Genomic DNA, 24,450 nt, shown 5'->3' with positions numbered 1-24,450 from the left:
GAAGCGTTTAGTTATTCCACTTGCAAATTCCACCATGTAAATAGCGAATCCACCATGGCGCAAGCACAACTGGCTTTTAAAGGGAATAGGAGATGAGACTGATTGATTTATTGCATGTTACACTCAAAACACACCATTTACTCATTAAGAGACTAGGTACAACCCTTTTGGACCATTTTTTCCATCGTTAAACTAGCAAAAGTGGATTTGGACATGCCCTAAGTGCACTTGCACCATTCACATTAGACCATTAAAATAGGCCCCTATGACACAAAATATGATGGGGCAAAAAAGCAGCAGACATTAAAGAAATACTTCACCTGTCTGGTTTTATTTTGTAAATTTGTACATCTTGATTAAATGTAATGGGTAATGTAAAATGAGAACATTTTCCATAAAATTAGTCTTTCAAAAATTAAAATGGATCAAAAAACACCACTAAATGTATGATGTTAGCCATACAACCCATGCACTATATTTAAAATCTCCTAAAGTCACAAGATAGTTTTGTGTGAGAAAAAAAAAGACAGAAATTTATTTTGTTATTCACTGATAATCTTCCTCTAACCAGATCATTGAACTGAACTGAATGAATCATTCAGACCAGTTCTGTAAACTGCATCATCGATTCATTTAAAAGATTCAACTTAAAATAACGATTTGCTCACAAATGTTGGTCACATTGAAGAAATGTCACAAACATGCAAAGAAACCTAGTGCAGAAACTTTAAGGAAGTTACAGTAAAATTTAAAAAAACTTGAGGAAAACAAATTCTCCATATGGAAAAAAAGGTCATATGGACCTCTTTTTTTTGTTATAAAACCATGCTGTTCTGTCTCCTTTTTAAATCCTTTAAATGAAACCACATAATGTAAAACTGGGGTCTTTACAGTCTTCACATGAACAGTGGGATATGTGCTGTCAGACGCTAAGTGAACAGGACTGTTTTATTTCTTTTCCAGAATTTATGGCTTTATCTTTTGCAGTTTTCTTAACTTCAGCTCTATGCTGCTTGGCAAACCATTCTTGACCAGTTCCTGTTTTATCTGAAACAAAAGATGGACAGACAGATCAAACATTCCCATGTCATCAATTACCACTGTATTTTGTATAAATAGTTTTGTAGTGTTTGTGTCTTACTTGCTGTAAAACAATCTGAATGTTTCCACTGTCTGTTAGGTCTAAAAATGAGGAAAGTTTCCCTTGAAGTCCAATAATGTTTTCTAAAGGGAAACACACGTAGACATTCAGTATACAAAGTATAGTATAGTATTTATTTAATGTATACATTTTGTACATGTATGTTGGTTACCAAAACATTTTCTAAGTGTGATATTACATTCTATTGCGATGAACAGTTACCTTTGTTTGACTTTGTTCCACCCTCCACCCTGAAGGCCCATCGACCGGGAACATTGACATTACTGGAGTTCTTGAGGTTTGAGATGAAGCTCCCGTTGATTGATCCAGGAATCACAAAGTAGTCAAAGGAGTTTACTGTGTCATAACCAGCCTGAAAGTACATAAAACATTATTCATATAAATAGTGTATAATCAATAGTGAATTGTAACATTTTGTTCTAAAAAAGAAAACATGTTTCTTTTACCTCCACTGGAAGTCTTGTTACAGCAATATCACCGTAATTCATCAGAATAAATGAAAAAATACTGCCTGAAATTAAAACCACTTGAAACGATGTTTCCTAAAAATATTGAAAAGAATAATTACTTTACACTTAGAGTTCACTGTTTATGAGCATTTTCTGACTGACCTCATTCTTATTTTTACTGTTTTTTTTTTTTCTTTGTCACTGTCATTTTGTGTACTTATGTGTTCAATATAGTATTTTGAAATGTAATTGAATTGTGGATAAAGTGAAAACAGTCATATTTCAGAAGTACAATCTTACTGTGTTGGTCAAATTGTAGTAAGGAACTTTATCCCAAGTTGCAACAAAGACCCAGGAAGCGTTGAAGGTCAGATTTGGGAAATGACTGTTTATATCCAGAGTGGCGCGTGTGAGAACACTTCCATTAGTGTACTGATGATATGAAACCACTCCTCTCGCATGGTTGTCAAGGTCGGTCCATAGACCAGCAATTATATCTTGGCTTCTATTAGCAGCAAAGAAGTCAGGAACATACTGTGATGAAGGCTGGTTGAATGTGAGGTGTCCATTATTATTAACCTGGAACATGAGAAATATTGTCAAAATCACAGCCACAGGATCACAGGTGACTTTATAACATATCCAACACTCACAGTTAGATTTAGAATCAAGATGGAATCAAATCCTTACATAAATCTGCTGGTATCTGCGGCCAAAGAACAGAAATGGACTCAAAAGTGGAATAACTGAGGAGCTTCCATCATCAACAGCAGGATTTCTTGTGTCTCCTGCTGCTGAGCCGAACGGGTAGAATATTCCTGGTGTTTCCAAGAGAATGAAGAGAAATCATTTCTGTTATCTAATGTTTACATTTCACACTGATTTATGGGGCTCATGTTTAAATCTGGATGTGAGTAGTAGCGGGACGGTGACGCCCTCTGGTGGTGGACTCATGTGGATGCAACAGTAAAATATACAACCACTACATATTTAATAGTCTTGCAAATGTTTTTGAAGAAACAAAGTGTTACAGGTAACAGCGTCTTTAATAAATATACATATAATACAAAAATATAAAACAAATACAGCACCCTCCACCCATTTGGCACCCTTGGTAAATATAAGCAAATTGACCGAGCTTGGGATGTTTCTGATGTGAATGCACCATTGATTCAAAATTACCTGACCATGGCTTTGCAGTGCAGTAGTTGTTTGTGCAATGGCTTAAATTCTAATTAAAATATATTACAATTACATGCTATTATCATTCTAAAGAGCATATGATTATGTTTTTGGTCCTTTTTCTGGGAAGGGATTGTACAAGTTTAATTTGTGTATCCGCTAAGTTTAATTTTTCCCTAATTTTAATGAGTCAAGTACACTAGCATACAGATGAGCTCAAAGCCTGCAGCCATGAACTAAAAGCCACACAAATACACATTTGTATGCTGTTTTAAATATATGCATAAACTAATCATACAAACATTACATTAGGTTATATGAAATGTATGAAAACACTGGCTTGTAAGACAAAATATTTTTTTATTTTATCTACATAGAGAAATTTTGGTAGTTTTTTTTAAACTATATTTAAGTCTCATCTTTTTTGTCAATATTGCATGTTGATGTAGACAGAATTTAATGACGTCTGTGTCACCTCTTCTTAGTAATCGAAAAAAAAAAAGGTGTGTAAAGATTTTGTACAGTTACATTTCTCTTAAAATTCATTCAAACATCAAGTGGAAAGTAAATGGCAGTGTGGAAGTAAAATGACATATGCATATGTGATAATGAATATGTGCTTCAGCATCTGCAAATTTCAAACACTGTTTTATCTACAGCCTGTACCTACAGACACAAACACACCTGTCAAACCTTCAGCAGTCAGTAGAAGCCATAGCATATACATTACCTGCCAATGTTGAGTTTGGAGTTACAGTAGCATTATTGGTGGTAATGTTCCTAGCTTCTGCAAAAAAATAAATAAATAAAATAATGAATCTTAAAGAATAAACAGATACAAATATAAATTACATAAGTACAAAAGGCTCATGTCAATGTATTTACCTCCACAGTATGCTAAAAACAGACAGATGGTCTAACAAACTCACAGATGTAATACATCACAAAAACACAGTCATGGTTAAATGCAAATTATGTTTACTGTACCTGCGCAGTATGCCAAATAGCAGGTAATTGGGGTCACAAACTCATAGACGTAGTAATTGCCAGGACAGGCTTTGACTTTAATGGGATTGGATCGGAACAAACAGCAGTCAGTCAACCAGTTACCGCAGACACCTCGAGTGACCACTCCATCCTCAAGTGTTGGATGTCCTCCTTTCAGCCACAGTGGGGCGTGAGTGCCACAACTATTTGTATCAACACATGTGTCTGGCATCTGAACACTCTGACTCTGAAGGAAGAGACGGTACCAGCCACTCCAGCTGACCGCAGTGTCACACATTGTGAATTGATGATTGTTGGTGGATCTATGTGGATCATCCAGCACAGTGTAGTTATAGCAGGGGTCTGTGAAAACATAAAAATCAATTAGAAAATTAAATTACTATTCATATTATACACTTGTGTCATGGGATCTACCTAAGAGTGGAATAATAATAAAAAAAAAAACTTCCTCGAATAAGTTTTAAGTTATACACACCAAATTGTAGATCATCTTTTCATTTAGAAAATACAAAACAGTTGAACCAAACATTTAATCGCATATGCTATGAAGGAATAAATGAATATACTTAATTTTACTTTCCATTAATATATCATTTCTTTCATTGTAGGGCCCTTACAACACAATTGACAACGCAGAGAGGCGATGGACAGATTCAGGTAATTCACTCACACACACACACACACGTTTTATGGGAACATAGACCAAACATGCAGGGACCAAAATTGTATCATGAACCCCTCTAATTAATACTATGTACTTTAGAATGATTTAGAAATATTATATGGTATAAGGTATCTAATTGATACTTTAGAATGATATTATTCTTAAGAGCATATATGATTTTATTTTTGGTCCTTTTTCTGGGAAGAGATTACATGTTTGATTTGTATATCTGCTAAAGAGTTTGTTTTTTTCCCTAAACACTAGTATAGATGAGCTATGCATATGCATAAACTAATCATACAAACACATTACTTGAGGTTATACAAAATGTATCAAAACACTGGCTTCTAAGTAGGGCTGGACGATATGGCCAAAATTTATATCACGATATAATTCTTAATTTCGGTCGATACGATATAATTCCGATATCGATATGAACTATATAATAGCCTCAGAAAAACTGCCAAGAACGGCCACAATGTCTGAAAAATGAATTTGCCAAATCTATGAAATCTCTTCCTATAAAACTATGTAATATTTTAGATATAAAAACAGTAGAAATAAATGTATGTTCAGCTTTTATTTGTATTTAGCCTTCATACAAACATAAAAAATAAACATAAGACTCACTCACTTTTGTAATATTAATATCTTTAACATTAAACTATAACGTAGGCTGATTTTATTATCCTTAATATAGATTAAAACAAAAGTGCTTCAGCCAAGATAAAGATTGTGAACAGTAAAAACAGAAAAAAACAGTGATAAACAACAAAAACACATTGCTGGGGCAGGGACATTGTTGAGTGTTGATGACACTAGGGGTGCAATGGTTCAAATTGCTCATGGTCCGGTTCGTATCACGGTTTTAGGGTCACAGTTTTGGTACAGTTCGGTATGTGCACATACCGAAACCGTGACCCTAAAAATAAGACTACTGTCAAATAAAAATAAAGAAAATAAGAACAAACGATCAAACTACAAGCAAATAAGTACATCACAAATAAGTACAATAAAGCAAATATTCAAATAAAATAAACAGTGCTTTTCAGGTTTTCAGGTATCTAACAGTAGTTTTCAGGTACAGAAAATGGATAAAGTAATCAAATATAAAATAACACTGCATATTATCTTTACTGTATAAAATAAATAAAGATGAATCATTATTGAAGTTACAAAAACTATTCAGTCAAGAGCAGTGAGTGATTTCTTTGTTATTTGTTGTTTGATTTAACATTAAAAACAGGCAGCAGGAATAGTTTTTTTCCCCTTTAAGACATGCACGATCCAGTAGCTACATATACTGTTACACATGCGCTGTCTTTCTCGACTGTTATACGTTCACTTAAGACATAGCCGACTATGTTTGCTAGGATACTCGCCAAGACGGGCATGCTGACTTAATTTTTGTATGAATTTGTCCGCCGAAGCGCAAGACTTGAAAGAGAAGTCAGTATTTGCGCGCTGTCTGAAATAAGCGTGTGCGCGCGTCGGATGAGCGCACACAAATCTTCTCACAGCGCGTGCGAGTTCTCTTTCGCGTCTTGTTCTTGAAGGTTTAAATCAGCAAAGCTTAAATGAAATTAGTTTAAACAGATAGCATCGTGTGCTGTTCAGGTCTCACATACGCTCGCGCGCTATCAACACCCGGGTGATGACGGCGTAAATGACTGGACATTAGAGCAGACGGCACTAGCTGTTAACAGTTTACAAAGAGTGACTGTTTTGTCCACGCTTTTTGATTATCGTTGTTGTAACGTTTTGCGCATCCATCGACTGAAACATACATTATCTGAACTCTGTCGGTCTGTTTTCCATGTTGCTATTTTAAACAAACCATATTAACGCTGAGCACTGGCTGATGGCTGCGTGTCTCTGTGGTGTACGTCATCACGCCAATGGCCAATCGCGTTCTGCTCTTTCTAACGGCTGCGCCTCAAGTCAGTCAGAAATGTTGTAATGTATATATCGAAATACCGGAAATGTGTTTTAAAATCATATCACCGTTATCGAAAAAAATTATATCGCGATATATATTGATATTGAATTATTGTCCAGCCCTACTTCTAAGACAAAATCTCTTATCTATATATAGAAATTGTGGTAGTTTTTTAAAACTATATTTTAGTCTAGTCTTTTTTTGTCAACAATTTTGTACGTTGATATAGACACAGCATTTAAGGATGTCTGTCTCATCTCATCTCATCTTAGTAATAGAAAAAAAGTTGTGTATAGATTTTGTACAGTTACATTTCTTACAATTCATTCGAACATCAAGTGGAGTTAATGCAGTAAAATAACATGAGTATGTGGTAATGAACATGTGCTTCAGGCAAATTTCAAACACTTTTATCTACAGCCTGTAACTACAGACACAAACACACCCTGACTCTACTGAATGATAGATTTTCATGATACATCCTGTCAAAACTTCAGCAGTCAGTAGAAGCCATAGCATATACATTACCTGCCAACGTTGTGTTTGGAGTGACAGTAGGTTTATTGATGATACTGTTCCTAACTTCTGGAAAAAATAAAACAAATAATGATCAATAATCAGATAATTGATGAAATTGAATGTAATTACCTCCATAGTATGCCAAAAACAGACAGATGGACAAAAACACATATATGTAATACATTACACAAACACATTCATGGATGAATGCAAATTATGTTTACTGTACCTGCGCAGTATGCTGAATGACAGGTAACTGGACTCACAAACTCATAGACGTAGTAATTGCCAGGACAGGCTTTGACTTTAATGGAACTGGATCGGAAGTAACAGCAGTTATTTTTCCAGTTACCGCAGACATCTCGAGTGACCACTCCATCCTCAACTTTTGGATGTCCTCCGTTCAGCCACAGTGGTGCAGCAGTGCCACAACTATACTCATCAACACATGTGTCTGGCATCTGAACGCTCTGACCCTGAATGAAGAGACGATACCAACCGTTCCAGCTGACCCAAGCGTCACACATTATTTGAGAGGAATATAGATAGTTAGTGGCTCTCCGTGGATCATCCAGCACAGTGTAGTTATAGCAGGGGTCTGTGAAAACATAAAAAAATCAATTAGAATATGACATTACTATTTGTGGAATGTTATCTCCTTACGAGTGGAATAAAAAAAAAAAAAAAACTTTTCTTCCTTAAAGGTGCTACAGAGGATCTTTTCGTCGACTGAGAAACCAAAGACTGTTAGTGAGTTTTTTAAATGAGCACATGCGTAAGAACAACCCCCCTCCTTCACAGCTCATTTCGAGGGAACGCCTCCTAAAACTCGTGCATGAGTATTGGAACACGAGTGTTTGTTTACCACCGGCATTCGCTGTGTCGTGTTAGTGGATTCATTATGTCGGACTCACCGCAGGTAACTCATAATCTGCAGTTGTTACTCCTGTCTCCTGACAAAAACATTGCATGCGGCGCCTGTGGAGTGTGGAAAGTTACTGGAGCGCGCAGCCGCGCACGTCTCTCACAAGGAACGTAATGGCAGTGATTGACAAGCCAGAGGGCCAATCGTTTACGCGATGATCGCGTAAACGATTGGCTGATGTTTTTAAGGCCCTACCTCGTGCACAGATGATGTATATTAATATTATTCCTTTCAGTGCACCTAATAAATAGTATTTTTTCAGTTAGTAAAGACAGTTTCAAGTAATATTGCAAAAATGTTAGAATTATAAAACATTATTACAAGCTTACCGTTGGGAATCTGGCTAAGGTAAGGAGATAGTTTTGAACACTGGCTGGTTATGTGCTTGCTCAAAAATTGATTTTGGATTATTTTTAACCAAAAAAGTTACGGACTGCAACTTTAAATATAAATACAGAAATATGAAATGTTGGGAAAAAAATTAAATAATAGGCCTACTTTTAGATGGGAAACTAAAGCCGCCAATAGGTAGCAGCAAGTGTTAATGATTGAGTCACTGAATCCTTCAACTGATTCTTTCAAAATGGCTGATTCATTCAGGAACGAAGCAAATAGTTGCGTCTCATTTCGGAGGAAGTATCCGAAATGAGGAAGTATCCATCTGTGGCGTCCGATCATCACCTGGTGGTGGCCAGAATGAAGCTGAAATTGAAGAACTGGACAGCCATGTCAGATAAAAGAGTGAAATATAACATCAGCTTTCTGAAGGACTCCAAAACTAAAGCAGAGTTCAGACTGATGCTCAAAAACCGGTTTGTAGTACTGCAAGAAATGGATAAAGACGACAAATTACTTGGTAAATGGCAGCCAGTAAAAGAGGCACTCAGATCAGTAAGCCAGGAGGTACTCAGAGTCAGAAAACACCAGAATAAAGAGTGGATTACAATAGAGACCCTGAGCAAGACAGAAGATGAGAAGAAGAAGAAAGCATCAGTCAATAGCAGTAGGACTAGAGCAGCAAAAGCTAAGGTTCAAATAGATTATGCAAAAGTCCACAAAGCAGTAAAGAGGAGTATCAAGAGGGATAGTGGACTTGCAGCTGAAGCAGAGCAGGCAGCATACAATGGCAATATGAAACAAATGTATGACATCACCAAGCAACTGTCTGGAAGGTTCATGAAGCCAGTGCGGCCTGTCAAGGACAAAAAGGGAAAGACCATCAAAGACATCGAGCAGCAGATAAAGAGGTGGGGCGAGCGCTTCAGAGAACTCCTGAATAGACCAAATCCACCAGACATTGACCCAGCCATCTCAGACCTACCCATCAACTATAACAAGCCAACTAGAGAGGAAATCAGGAAATCCATCACCCTTTTAAAGAATGTGAAGGGGGCTGGACCTGATGCCATCCCAGCAGAGGCCCTTGAAAGCAGACTATGATGCATCTGTACAGATGCTGTATTCTCTCTTTGAAATGATCTGGAAAGAAAAAGAGATTCCGACAGACTGGAAAGATCCTTGTAAAGATCCACAAATAAGGGGCCAACTACATAGGTGTCACACTTCTATCTGTACCAGGGAATGTTTTCAGTCGGATCCTCCTGGATGAAAGGCATTGCTGACTCACAGCTTCGAGATCAACAAGCAGGTTTCCAGCAGAATAAATCATGCACGGACCAGATCACAACACGTCATAGTCGAACAGTCCCTTGAGTGGAATTCTCCCTTGTAATCAACTTTGCCAACCATGAGAAGGCATTTGATAGCTTGGATCGAGAAACCCTTTGGAAGATCCTTCAACACTATCCCAGTTAAGTTTGTCAACCTGATCAGAAAATCTTATGATTCTATGTCTTGTAGAGTCATCCATGCAGTTCACCAACAGCTTCCAGGTGAAAAGGGAGTGATAAAAGTGGAGAAGAAGCCATCCAAGAAACAGCTGGCGACGTGACCTTGAGGCTGACACTACCAAGATGGGCTACACCTGGAACCAGCTGAAAAGTATGGCCCAAGAGAGAGGACTCTGGGGATCTGTGGTTGGCAGCCCATACCCTGGTAAGGGTGACGGACATAAGTAAATAAATTAAGTAAGCTATTATAATTCTAAAGAGCATATGATTATATTTTAGGTCCTTTTTTCAGGAAGAGATTGTATATGTTACCGGCAATGTGTGAAGTCTTGCATTGTATAGAATGCCTAGGGAATATATAGAATGCCTGAAATTTGTAGGCAAAGTATGAAATGGGTTATATTTCACACATTTCCTAGGCATTCTATACAATGCCAAAGGGCCAGCGTACTTGTCATTCTATGTAACACAGAGGTAATATATAGAACGCCTAGGAAAAACCAGACATTTCATACTTTGCCTACAAACTTCACACATTCTATATACCCTTGGCATTCTATACGATACCTGCTTTTTACATGTTGCCAGTAATATATACATGTTTAATTTGTGTATCTGCTAACAAGTACACTAACATATATGAGCATAAATGTAGCAGACATGAACTAAAAGACACACACCAACACACACTCTCATTTGCTTGTTTAAATATATCCATAAACTAATACAAAAACATTACATGAGCTTATACAAATTGTATCAAAACACTGACTTGTAAGACAAAATCTCTTATCCACAGAGAAAAATTGTGGTGGTTTTTTAAAAACTATTTTAGACTAGTCCTTTTTTGTCAAAAAATATTGTATGTTGATATAGACACAGCATTTAATGACATCTGAGTCATGACCTTGTCTTAGTAATAGAAAAAAAACTGTGTATAGATTTTGTACAGTTACATTCCTTACAATTCATTCAAACATCAAGTGGAGTTAATGCAGTAAAATAACATGAATATGTGGCAATGAACGTGCTTCATCATCTGAAAATTTCAAACACTTTTATCTACAGCCTTTACCTACAGACACAAACACACCCTACTGATAGATTTTAATGATACATCCTGTCAAAACTTAAGCAGTCAGTAGAAGTCATAGCATATATATTACCTGCCAACGTTGTGTTTGGAGTGACAGTAGGTTTATTGATGGTAATGTTCCTAACTTCTGAAAAAAAAAAAAATAATAATAATAATTAATGAACAGATACAAATATAAAATATAGCTGCAAGCAGCAATTACGGGGCCAAGCACAAAAACGGCACAAGAAGCCAGCCAACATGGCTGGGAGCATCAGACCAACAGCAGCAGTGAGCAATTAAAGACCTATTAAGATCATTTTAGTTAAAAGAGCTGAAAAATGATCAAAAATGAGGATTTACTGGTTCATCCCTTTCGACCAATAGGTGGCGCTGTGACCAAATTAATGTGATATGGTCAGAGTGAGGTGACAATGACACTTGCAAAGTTTGGTGTCAATATGTCAAAGCATTGCAGAGATACAGCTTCAAGAGTCGTTTTTGCATCATGCCTCAGATACCGGTGTCAAGAGAAAACAGTTTGACATTCGACTTGAAATGCCTCATTTGTTAACTTTTCCGGTGTACGAAAACAGTTTGACATGAATCGACTTGAAATCCATACTTTTTGATTCTGCATGGTGAAAATGATAATTTTGGTGAAAATCGGAGCAACGGTCTAGGAGGAGTTCGAAAAAGTATGTTTTTAAAGAAAAACAATATGGTGGACAGGAAGTTCAGCCGACTATAGCAAATTTGATATCCGTGTTCTCGGCATGACCCAAGGAATCTACTGAGACCAGTTTCATTACAATTGATTAATATATTCAAACGTTATTAACATTTTTGTAAATTTCATAATAACTTTTGACCACAAGGTGGCGCTGGTCCGAAACTTCTCAGGCTCCTTCAGGGCATTGTGCTGATGACCCATACGAAGTTTCGTAACGATACTTGAATGTGTTCATAAAATACAGCATTCTAGCACAAAATTCAAAATGGCCGACGGCCAAAATGGTTGAAATGGGAAAATTGGATATCATTCGACTCGGCATGACTCCCCGAATCCAACGAGACCAAAGTTATGATTTTTGGACAAACCCATCTGAAGTTATAAGCGAAAATATCCATTTTTCATATTTCCGCACCAGTAGGTGGCGCTGCTCCGAAACACTGCATGATGCCTCAGGTCATGCTTGTGATGACATGTACCAAGTTTGGTCTGAATAAGATAAAGCATTGCGGAGATACAGCTTCAAGAGTGTGTTTTACATCATGCCTCAAATTCATTGCTCCAGTATACAAAAATGGTTTTACATATCGACTTGAAATCCATTAACTTTTTGTCGGCATGGTCTGAAGATGATACGGTTCGATTTTGGTGAAAATCAGAGCAACGGTCTAGGAGGAGTTTGAAAAAGTAGGTTTTTAAAGAAAAACAATAAGGCGGGCAGGAAGTTCAGCCGACTATGGAAAATTTGATATTTGTGTTCTCAGCATGACCCAACGAATCAACTGAGACCAGTTTCATTACAATCAGTTAATATAGTCAAACGTTATTAACATTTTTGTAAATGTTGTTATAAATTTTGACCACAAGGTGGCGCTGGTGCGAAACTCCTCAGGCTCCTTCAGGGCATTGTCCTGATAACCCATACCGAGTTTATTAATGATACGCTAATGCATTCATAAAATACAGCATTTTAGCAAAAAATTCAAAATGGCTGACAGACAAAATGGCCAATATGAGAAAATTGGATATCATTCGATTTGACATGATGCCCCAAATCTAACGAGACCAAATTTATGTTTTTTGGTCAAAGCCATCAGAAGTTATAAGCAAAAATAGCCATTTTTCATATCTCCACTCCAGTAGGTGGCGCTGTGCCGAAACACTGCATGATGTCTCAGGTCATGCTTGTGATGACATGTACCAATTTTGGTCTGAATATGATAAAGCATTGCAGAGATACAACTTCAAGAGTCGTTTTTGCATCATGCCTCAAATTTTTTGCTCCGGTATACGAAAACGGTTTGATGTGTCGACTTGAAATCCATAACTTTTTGTTGGCATGGTCTGAAGATGACATGGTTCAATTTTGGTGAAAATCGAAGCAACGGTCTAGGAGGAGTTCGAAAAAGTAGGTTTTTAAAGAAAAACAATATGGCGGACAGGAAGTTTAGCTGACTATGGCAAATTTGATATCTATGTTGTCAGCATGACCCACGGAATATACTGAGACCAGTTTCATTACAATTGGTGAATACAGTCAAAAGTTATTAACATTTTTGTAAATTTTGTTATAACTTTTTACCACAAGGTGGCGCAGTGCCGAAAGTTCTCAGGCTCCTTCAGGGCATAGTGCTGATGACCCATACCGAGTTTCGTAATGATACGTTAATGCGTTCGTAAAATACAGCATTTTAGCACAAAATTCAAAATGGCCGATGGACAAAATGGCCGATATGGGAAAATTGGATATCAGTCGAATTGACATGATGCCCTGAATCTAACAAGACCAAATTTATGATTTTTGGCCAAACCCATCAGAAGTTATAAGCAAAAATAGCCATTTTTCATATCTCCGCACCAGTAGGTGGCGCTGCGCCGAAACACTGCATGGTGCCTCAGGTCATGCTTGTGATGACATGTACCAAGTTTGGTCTGAATATGATAAAGTGTTGCAGAGATACTGCCTTACTTCTATTTTCGCAAGCACTAGGTACAATTCGTTCGTGTGTTTTTCGAAAACGGTTTGAGCTATTGACTTGAATTCCATAACTTTTTGTCAGCATGATCGGAAGATGATCTGGTTCAATTTTCGTGAAAATCGGAGTAACGGCCTAGGAGGGGTTCGAAAAAGTAGGTTTTTCAGAAAATTCAAAATGGCGGAAAAATTTTCATGACGGAAAATGACGTCATAGGGTGCAGTCGATTCGGCTTGAGCCAAGGAATCAGAGGAAAAAAGAATTTTGTTTCTAGCCCTTATGGTTCAAAAGTTATTAACATAAACATAAGTGCATATTCGGACAGCTGGTGGCGCTAGAGGGATTGAGTTAGAGACTCCAAATTTGCTATGGTCAAAGGTCATTTTGTCCTCTAACTGTGTGCCAAATTTACAACTTTCCCGCAAGCGGTTCTATGGGCTGCCATAGACTTCAAGAGCGGTAGAAGAAGAAGAATAATAATAAGCGTACGGAACGCCAACAATAACAATAGGTGCCTAAGCACCTTCGGTGCTTGGCCCCTAATTACATAAGTACAAAAGGCAAATGTATTTACCTCCACAGTATGCCAAAAACAGACACATTGTCTAACAATCTCATTGATGTAATACATTACACAATCACATTCATGGATGAATGTAAATGATGTTTACTGTACCTGCGCAGTATGCTGAATGACAGAAACCTGGGCTCACAAACCCATAGACATAGTAATTGCCAGGACAGGCTTTGACTTTAATGGAACTGGATTGGAAGTAACAGCAGTTATTGCTCCAGTTACCGCAGGCATTTCGAGTGACCACTCCATCCTCAACTTTTGGATGTCCTCCGCTTAGCCACAGTGAAGCAAAAGTGCCACATCTATACACATCAACACATGTGTCTGGCATCTGAGCACTCTGACCCTGAAGGAAGAGACGGTACCAGCCTCTCCAGCTGACCGCAGTGTCACACATTAGTTGAGAGGAAAACTGATTGTTGGTGGATCTACGTGGATCATCCAGCACTGTGTAGTTATAGCAGGGGTCTGTGAAAACATAAAAAAAATCTATTACTAAACATATAATTCACTTGTGGCATGGGATCTACCTAAGAGTGAAATAAAAAAAAGCTTTTCTTCCTTAAATGAGTTTTAAGTTACACACAGAACTCCCTCCCTTGACTCGGCAGCGGGCTGTCAGCACTGGGAAGCTCTGGGTTTGTGCCTGTGGTGAGGGGGGCGTGGTTCAGCGAGGTCTGCAACTGGAGAGAGTGTCGGGAGACGCGTGGTAAGCGAGTGGGTTAAATGTAAATTACGAACACCTGTTTCTCATTCCAGTAATTGGCGCGGAGACAGGATAAAACGCCAGGAGAAGCAGGAGTGTGCGAGAGAGAGAGGGACTGCTGACTGAGACACTGAGCACGACAACAGCACTGGAGAGAAGCCCTATTGTGGATTGTTTATACCGTTCTGGAGTGAAGCCCTGTTGTGGATTGTTTATTTTCGTTGTTGTGCGGTGCACAGACTTTTGTTGGACATTTTTCATATACACTAAATAAAGCTCAGTCAGCAGTCAAAAGCCGACCCTTGTCCCCTTCCTTCCCCACGAACTTTGAACATTACTACAGTGCCATTAAACATTCTACATCTTTGCCGCCGGGGTTTCGTCGTTGTTCCTCGGTCACCCCTCCTCCGTTGCTGCGACCACCATCCCTTTGACATCCCGTTACTATCCCTTTGCCACTTCTTCGTCCACCTCCATCTATATCTCTGTTTTTTTGATAGTTGAGGACTTGCCTTGTCAGAAGGCAGCTGTTCTGTCTGTTTAGTTTTGTTCATTTCTCTGCCTTTGTTGGATTACTTTTGGATTACTGTTGAATTGCCTGTTTGGATTAAACTTTGTATTGGACAGATACTCAATGTGAGATATTTTGAGCTAAATTAAAAAAGTAATGCATGCATTATTTTGAATTTGAGCTGAAAGAATATGAAGAATGTGCTTAAATTATTATTTATTGATTGATAAAACCTAGAAATTTAAAGGTAAATTAAAAAAAAAAAAAAAAAAAAAAAAAAAAAACTCCCAAAAATTGCATTAAAGTACATGGTTATTGAAGTTCTTCTCTGGTTTTGTTCAATTCACATTACAGATCTGGTTCTAATTAAAAGGTCTATAATTACCTGCCAGTGTTGTTGTTGCAGATGTTGTTGATGCAGATGTTGTTGCAGATGTTGATAATGGAGATGTTGGTGCAGATGTTGTTGATGCAGATGTTGTTGCAGATGTTGTTGATTCAGATGTTGGTGCAGATGTTGTTGATTCAGATGTTGTTGCAGATGTTGTTGATTCAGATGTTGGTGCAGATGTTGTTGATTCAGATGTTGTTGCAGATGTTGTTAATGGAGATATTGTTTGTGCCCTGGCTGTAAAGAGAAAGAGATAATTAAAATTCTGAAAAAGAAAATTCAATAAAAGAAATAATTAGGGCTTCCCCCTGAGAGTCGACTAACCGTTAGTCAACAAGAAAAGGCTTAGTTTACCAAAATTGTATTAGTTGCTTAGTCGCAAGAATAGAAAAAAATCCACAGGAAGTGGTGAGGTCATGCAGTCTGTGACGGTTAGATCAACAGCTGGTGTATGTGGTAATTACAGTACATGGGGTAGGATATCCAAAGCTTGCCTATCATTCATTGACCTCAAATATGGCTTATCATCTGAAACATGTAAGTAGTATCAACTTTACATGGCTGCTCACTTTAACATTAACCTAGATAAATGTGGCCAAAAGTGTTTGTACGGAATGTAAAAGCTGAATAGCACACTCACTGCATGACAGCTAACATGGAAGCACCGGTGCGATCACTTGCATTTAAAATACAGCATAATTTTTGGTCATAAAGATAAGACTAATGCATTTTTTTCTCATCTCCGAGCGCGCACACATAAACCAGAGCGAGAGCAAGAGCATGCCCATCAACGTGCTTCAGTTCAGGTTACAGAAGTCATCTGAAGAACCCAGCATTAAGTGAACAGAGATTTGTGCTCATGCATTACATTGATGTGCTCTAGACATTTGTCATTAAAATAACCACAGAAACCGCCTTTTAACAATTAAAATAAGTACAAAGTCCTGTTTGAAAGTTGCAATCACTTTTTTTATTGGTTAAAATGAATGAAGAATATCTCGTGTTTTTCCGTGGCTGTTCAAGCTCTCAGGATCAGTGCTTATGGTTTTATAAACAAAGCCCAGTTCTACGCTGGATTTACAGATCGTTTGAAACTGAAAGATGGAGCGGTCACAGCAATAATGATCCCGGTCAAGAGTCGGAACAGCAGGTGGTGAGTAAAACTGCTTCAAATGTCTGTTTTGTTGGCAGTCGGCTTGTAAGTGCATATAATGTAAACAACACAAACGTATAATGAATCAAAAGTCATCCATGGATAATGCAATGGTGTATTGTGTGTATTTAAATATATTTGTTCAACTGACAATCGATAGCTTCGCTACGCAAAAGCTGCACGTGCTCCTGACTCTTTAGCTTCGCCCACGGCACGCCTCCAGGAGCTCAGCTGTTTTCGGAAAGACTCGGTACAGCACATCTGTCTTTTATAAATCTGATAAAACTAAAGACTCTTCGGAGATATGAAGGATGCTATACTACTCTATAGGTACTCAAGATTAACATGAGATTGGCCGAAACTGTGTGTGTTATGTACCCTTTAAATGAACCAATTCAAATGGAAAACAAATATTTTTAGGTTATGTAATCCGTATGAAGCGTGTGCATATAGGTGCGTGCACTACTGTGGAGATGAGGAGTCAGCATCATCAACTTCATCACTGCAGCCGAAAATACAGAAAACCCTAGTTTATCAATTAATTGCTATTATCCTTGCTGTTTTCCCCTGACGCACTCAAAATCATGACTTCTGCGGGTGCACTGTGGCAACCTTTATGTGTTTGCTTGAACGCTGATTAGGCTATGCAGGCATTAAAGGCTCTTTATTATGATTTACATGGTTTATTTATAAATGTACAATTAGTCGACTAACGCTTAAAATGAAGGACTAATAGTCAACCAGAAAAATCTTTAGTCGAGGGCAGCCCTAGAAATATTTTTTTTTAATTAATATTATAATTAATATTATTGTTCGTGCCATGATAAGACTGAAAATTAAACTGATGGCAAACAAAATCTTACTCAGTGTCAGGACTGATGTGAACACCAGCAGAAGCTGTAAAACTGGAAATAATCTCATGGTGAGGAAGTCAGAGATAAAACCAGTATGTAACAGTCCTATGAGTCCTTCTGTAATCAGAAAACATTATTAGAACATCATGCATTGTTAAAAATGCATTTTAACCAATATTAGTTCAGATTTTCTTTTAATAAGAACCCTTATTAGAATTTAGAAAAATCAATCAAATCCTATGAGTGATTTACAGTCGTTAAACTGAAACAGCTATTCACCATATAATTATCATAATAACAATTTGGAACCAAAAATTATTCAGACACTTTGACCTGACCATGTTTTGCTTATACTGTATAATGATGGGTCAACAGAGTGGGGATCCATTTGCAGCTTTATTTAAATTCAGCAGTGTAAACAGACAGGGATAAGGCAGTACCGTAAACAGGGAAAGGCAGGGGTCGTGGCTGGCAGCAGAGAATCAGAATCGGGTCACAGGCAAGGTTCGACACAGGCGGCAAACAATCACAATCCAGGGTACAGGCAAGGTTCAAGACAGGCGGCAAGGTTCACAGGTAATAAACAGTCCAGGTAATAACAAGAAATCAGTCCACAGAAAAACGCTCAGAAATGACCACCGTAGCAAATCAAGACTTTGCGAAGATGTAGTGTGTGTGTGTGTGTTAAATAGTGTGAGTGTGATGCAGATCAGGTGTGAGTGTAATCAGTCCCAGGAATGAGGGCCTATGGGAAATGGAGTCCGAATGGTAGTGAATCAGTATTCCGGTGATGGCTCCCTCCGGCGGTCCGGAGGGTGAACCGAGGGAGCCACATTTATGACAGAGCCCCCACCCTGCGAGCGGCTCCTGATGCGAGGAGGAGGGCGCCGGGGTCTACTACGTGGTCGAGGGGCCGGTCTTTCCGGGTGCGCCGGATGGAATTCTTCCATGAGTGTAGGGTCAAGGATATCATCCGCGTCGACCCAGGATCGCTCCTCCGGTCCATACCCCTCCCAGTCGACCAGATACTGTAGTCTCCGACCCCGACGCCTAGAGTCAAGCAGTGTTCGGACTTGATAGGCCTCAATGATCAGTGGTGGGGGGTGACGACCCTCGGCTCCCTCCGGCTCCCCTCTCGGACCTCTCGGGTATTCTGCCCACATCAAATACCGACTCCATTCGGTCTGATCTTTCTGGCAGTATGTGCGGAGGAAACGTGTGAGCTCCTGATTCAATCGTTCTGTTTGCCCGTTGGACTCTGGGTGATAGCCAGACGTGAGGCTGATGTTGACGTTTAGGTTCTTGAAGAATGCTGACCAGACTCGGGAGGTAAATTGCGGACCTCGGTCCGACACTATGTCCTCAGGTAACCCAGAAAACCTGAAAACGTAATTGCAGAGCAGTTCAGCGGTCTCGAAGGCAGTGGGGAGTTTGGGTAGAGGGATGAGTCAGCAGGCTTTTGAGAAACGGTCTATAACAGTGAGAATGGTGGTGTTACCTTGAGATACGGGCAGGTCTGTGACAAAGTCTATGGCGATGTGTGACCACGGACGTTGTGGAATGGGCAATGGTTGCAGTAACCCGGCCGGAGATTGGTGAGGGGTTTTGGATGTTTGACGTGGTGCAATTGTGGATAAATTGAGTGACATCATGAAGCATGGAGTCCCACCAGAACTGATTTTGTAGAAGGTTGTAGGTGGCGGTGATACCTGGATGACCAGAGCTAGGAAGGTCGTGGACGTGGTGCAGCAATTTCTCTCTCAGAGGAGCTGGGACAAAGGTACGGTTAGGTGGGCATGCCGCTGGTGGAGTGGACTGTTCATTGGCCTGGGAAATTTCTGACATCACGTCCCACTGGACTGGTGCTAGAAGGATAGTGTTAGGGATTATGTATTCCTCTGTGTCGGATCTCTCTACCTGATCTGTTTGTCTGGACAGTGCGTCGGCCTTGGTGTTCTTGGACCCCGGTCTGTAAGTTACCTTGAACTGAAAACGAGTAAAGAACATAGCCCATTGGGCTTGACGGGGGTTTAAGCGTTTGGCAGAGTGGAGGTACTCCAAATTTTTGTGGTCCGTGAGGATGGTGAACGGGTGTTGTGCTCCCTCTAACCAGTGGCACCATTCCTCCAGTGCCGCCTTCATCGCCAACAATTCGCGATCTCCCACGTCGTAATTTCGTTCTGCTGCGGATAGTTTTCTGGAATAAAAGGCACAAGGAAACATTTTTTCAGGAATACCTTGACGTTGGGACAGAACAGCTCAGATGCCTGTGTTAGACGCATCTACTTCCACAATGAAAGGTCGTTCAGGATCTGGGTGTCGAAGAATGGGTGCGGAGGTGAATCGTTCCTTCAACTCCTTGAATGCTTCCTCAGCCTCTGGGGACCAGTGTAATCACGAAGTCTGACGCTTAGTCATGGAGGTTAAGGGAGCCGCCACACTGCTGAAGTTGCGAATGAATCGCCTGTAGAAGTTCGCAAAGCCCAAAAATCTTTGTAACTCTTTGAGTGTGCGTGGTTTGGGCCAATCAAGTACTGCCTTTACCTTGCTATCGTCCATCGCGACCCCGTCTTGACTGATGACATATCCCAGAAAGGAGGTGGAGGTTTGGTGGAACTCGCATTTTTCAGCTTTTGCGTATAGTTGATGTTGAATGAGTCTCTTTAAAACTGCTCGAACATGATGGATGTGTTCTTCCATTGATCTGGAATATATAAGGATGTCATCGATGTAAATGATAACCCAGCGGTTCAGCATGTCTCTGAAGACGCCGTTAATGTATGACTGAAACACTGATGGACTGTTAGAAAGCCCAAACGGTATGACAAGGGTCTCGTAGTGGCCGGTGGTCGTGGAGAAAGCAGTCTTCCACTCGTCCCCCTCCCTTATACGAATGAGGTTATAAGCACAGCGGAGATCCAGCTTGGTGAAGTATCTAGCTTGTCGTAACTGTTCGAGGGCAGCCGGTACTAGTGGCAGTGGGTACCGGAACTTGACAGTGATATCGTTCAGACCTCGATAATCGATGCAAGGCCGTAATCCTCCATCCTTCTTCTTGACAAAGAAGAATCCTGAAGCTGGTGACGTGGATGGTCGAATGAACCCCTTGGCTAGCTCTTCCTCGATGTAGGCTTTCATAGCGGCAGACTCAGGCTGTGATAAAGGGAAAATTCTGCCCTTGGGAGGTGTGGTACCTGGTAACAGTTCAATGGTGCAGTCCCCGGGGCGATGAGGAGGTAATTCGGTCGATTTCTGTTTGCTGAACGCTACAGCTAGATCGGTGTATTCAGCGGGAATGTTGAGTTTCTCGGGATTGGATTCATTCAGCTGAATAGTCTGAATGGGCAGCGGAGTAACCTGTTGCAAACAGTTTGTGTGGCAGGAGGCGTCCCATTGCAGTATTTGTCCATCTTTCCAGGAGATATGTGGGTTGTGGGTTCGAAGCAATGGTAGACCAAGGATGATGGGGTTTTTGGGTGAGTGTATGACATAGAACTGGATGGATTCGTGGTGAAGAATTCCTACTTGTAATCTGATTTTATCTGTGATGTGTGCCACTCTTCCTCCTCCAATCGGGTTTCCGTCTAGCGCCTCCACAGTCAATGGAAAATGGCAGTCCGTTAGGGAAATATGATGTTCTTTGATGAAGGTATCAGACATGAAATTCCCCGCTGCACCAGAGTCCAGAAGAGCTTGTGTGGTAATTATTTGGTTGTTGATAGTGATTTGGAAGGGAATTTTGAGACAGGTGGGTGCATAGTCGGAGTGAATGAAGGAACTCATCGCTTTGGAACTAGTGGCCGTTGGACGCACCGGGCAGTTGATTTTGAAGTGGCCCGCCTGACCACAGTACAAGCAGAGGTGCATTTGACATCTCCTCTCTCTTTCCTTGGGCTGAAGTGGAGTGAAGCCCAACTGCATGGGTTCAGGATTAGAACTGACGGGACTGGAGACGCGCGAGGGCCGTCGTGAACGCAGGAGATTGTCGATGTGAATGGAAAGTTCAATAAACGAATTCAATGAACTACCTTCATCCCGGGCAGGCGAGTTCTGCTTGCAGCTCCATGGTCAACCCTCAATGGAACAGTAACTTTAATGTGTCTTCCACCCAGTTTGTTTGAGCCGCCAGAGTGCGAAACTGCAAAGCGTATTCCGCTGCGGTGGTTTTGCCCTGAGAGAGAGAGAGCAACTGATCGCCCGGACTTTGTCCCCCCGCGGGATGTTCAAACACTTCTCTGAACTGTTGCAGGAACTCAGCGAAAGTAGGAAATGCAGAATTATCATCCCTCCAGACAGCAGTGGCCCAATCCAGCGCTTTGCCGGTATGCAGAGACCATACAAATGAAATGCGACTAGTCTCTGTAGGGTTGCTGATTAACATATAGAGAACACTGGAGAAGAAAGCCCTTACATTTTGCTGAAGTGCCATCGAATTTTTCAGGCAGGGCCAAATGAGGGTTCACAGCAGGGGGAGTGGGAAATGCCGGCACGGTGGGTGGCGGCGTGGCGGCCTTGGCAGGATTGAGGCGTAGGCCCTGTAGGGTCTTTACCAGCTCCTCCGTTAACGATGTCAATCGTGTCAGCTGATGGTGATGCATCGCTAGCTGGTTGGCCTGAGCTGATAACTCAGACGAGATCTGTAACAGAGCTGCTGGATCGTAATGATCGAATGGAAGTCTTCTGTAATGATGGGTCAACAGAGTGGGGATCCATTTGCAGCTTTATTTAAACTCAGCAGTGTAAACAAACAGGGATAAGGCAGTACCGTAAACAGGGACGGGCAGGGGTCGTGGCTGGCAGCAGAGAATCAGAATCGGGTCACATGCAATGTTCGAGACAGGCGACAAACAATCACAATCCAGGGTACAGGCAAGGTTCAAGACAGGCGGCAAGGTTCACAGGTAATAAACAGTCCAGGTAATAACAAGAAATCAGTCCACAGAAAAACGCTCAGAAATGACCACCGTAGCAAATCAAGACTTCGCGAAGATGTAGTGTGTGTGTTAAATAGTGTGAGTGTAGGTGTGAGTGTAATCAGTCCCAGGAATGAGGGCCTATGGGAAATGGAGTCCGAATGGTAGTAAATCAGTATTCCGGTGATGGCTCCCTCCGGCGGTCCAGAGGATGAACTGAGGGAGCCACATTCATGACAGCTTAAGTGTTATCTGACATAATCACGATTAATTTTTTTTTTGACTGTATATATATATATATATATATATATTAAATCCACATAAAGCACATTAAATGTGTTTGATCCAACTTATTTCTGTTTTCATTTAATTTGAATAATAATACTATTTTTTTTACTTTTCTCATTACGCTTTTGTATTATCAGATCTCTTGCAAGGTTGCAAGGCTTTAAAACTAATCAAACTGGTCTGAAGCATGTGAACAATTAAATTAAACCTGAACTTCCTCTACAACTCTATTTACTACAAGCATAGTTACAAAAGCAGACAAATACTTGACCCAGTTGAACTATTGCTTTCACTTTTAAACACCCTTAATAATCTCAGTGGTGAGAAAGACACTTTTATATTACAAATTGTAACATGTTTTTAACATCTTTGTAAATATTTGTCCTTAAAAATAAATGAAGCTTGTTTAGACATAGGCATCCTAATTTGTGGCTTAATAAGTGGATATAAATAATATAGTATGACATAACTAATGAATAAACAACAGGTTTATGGTATATCTTTCAACACAGTTATACTATAATAAAATATATTAACAATAAAAAGTGATTTTGTCTGGTTAGTGCACACATTAGCAAGTAAAAAAGGTCTTGGTCCATTTAAGTGGAACAAGAAATTATCTTTTTGTGTGCGTGTGTGTGTGTGTATATATATATCCAGAAGAACTGTGGCCATGTCTCCAAGAGATTTTAAGAAACTTTGCCACAGTCCATTTTAAATGAGCCTTGGCCCAGAGAAAACACCTGCGCTTCTGGATCATGTTTAGATATGGCTTCTTTTTTGACCTATAGAGTTTTAGCCGGCAACAGCGAATGGCACGGTGGATTGTGTTCACGACAATGTTTTCTGGAAGTATTCCTGAGCCCATGTTGTGATTTCCATTACAGTAGCATTCCTGTATGTGATGCAGTGCCGTCTAAGGGCCCGAAGATCACGGGCATCCAGTATGGTTTTCCGGCCTTGGACCTTACGCACAGAGATTGTTCCAGATTCTCTGAATCTTTGGATGATATTATGCACTGTAGATGATGATAACTTCAAACTCTTTGCAATTTTTCTCTGAGATACTCCTTTCTGATATTGCTCCACTATTTTTGGCCGCAGCATTGGGGGAATTGGTGATCCTCTGCCCATCTTGACTTCTGAGAGACACTGCCACTCTGAGAGGCTCTTTTTATACCCAATCATGTTGCCAATTGACCTAATAAGTTGCAAATTGGTCCTCCAGCTGTTCCTTATATGTACATTTGTTCCTTATATGCCTCTTATTGCTACCTGTCCCAACTTTTTTGGAATGTGTAGCTCTCATGAAATCCAAAATGAGCCAATATTTGGCATGACATTTCAAAATGTCTCACTTTCAACATTTGATATGTTATCTATATTCTATTGTGAATAAAATATAAGTTTATGAGATTTGTAAATCACAATTTGTACAATGTCACAACTTTTTTTGAACTTTTTTATTTCAGTCCATTACACAAGAAAGAATAAATAGTCTAATTTGAGAATACAGTTTATAGAGCTTAACATTAAATTGAAATATTTGACTCACGTCAGACTGCTTCTGCTGCT

The 24,450-nt window shown here is 39.8% G+C and overlaps 1 protein-coding gene across 1 annotated transcript; it reads right to left on the bottom strand.

Moving 5' to 3' along the window:
- Nucleotides 1–312: 312 nt before the first annotated feature.
- On the bottom strand, nt 313–24,450 carry LOC125255155. The gene is made up of 15 exons (XM_048170183.1): nt 24,431–24,450; nt 17,684–17,791; nt 15,662–15,904; nt 14,159–14,527; nt 10,865–10,921; nt 7,153–7,521; nt 6,933–6,989; nt 3,781–4,143; nt 3,524–3,580; nt 2,302–2,429; nt 1,912–2,190; nt 1,609–1,704; nt 1,364–1,514; nt 1,142–1,224; nt 313–1,047 (listed from the first exon to the last, which is right to left on the bottom strand). Exons 2-15 carry the CDS (start codon nt 17,739–17,741, stop codon nt 967–969), a joined length of 2,391 nt encoding a protein of 796 aa, XP_048026140.1. The 5' UTR covers nt 17,742–17,791; nt 24,431–24,450; the 3' UTR covers nt 313–966.

This window comes from Megalobrama amblycephala, linkage group LG20, assembly GCF_018812025.1.
Source record: "Megalobrama amblycephala isolate DHTTF-2021 linkage group LG20, ASM1881202v1, whole genome shotgun sequence".
Classification (NCBI taxonomy): Eukaryota; Metazoa; Chordata; class Actinopteri; order Cypriniformes; family Xenocyprididae; genus Megalobrama; species Megalobrama amblycephala.
This window is presented reverse-complemented; position numbering and strand designations above follow the sequence as displayed.

Coding starts and splice junctions, on each gene's coding strand:
- LOC125255155 (XM_048170183.1), bottom strand. CDS start 17,741: ATGAGATTATTTCCAGTTTTACAGCTTCTGCTGGTGTTCACATCAGTC. Junction 6,990..7,152: donor TCATTCAGCATACTGCGCAG/GTACAGTAAACA, acceptor TATTTTTTCCAG/AAGTTAGGAACAGTATCATC. Junction 1,048..1,141: donor TTCAGATTGTTTTACAGCAA/GTAAGACACAAA, acceptor CTTTTGTTTCAG/ATAAAACAGGAACTGGTCAA.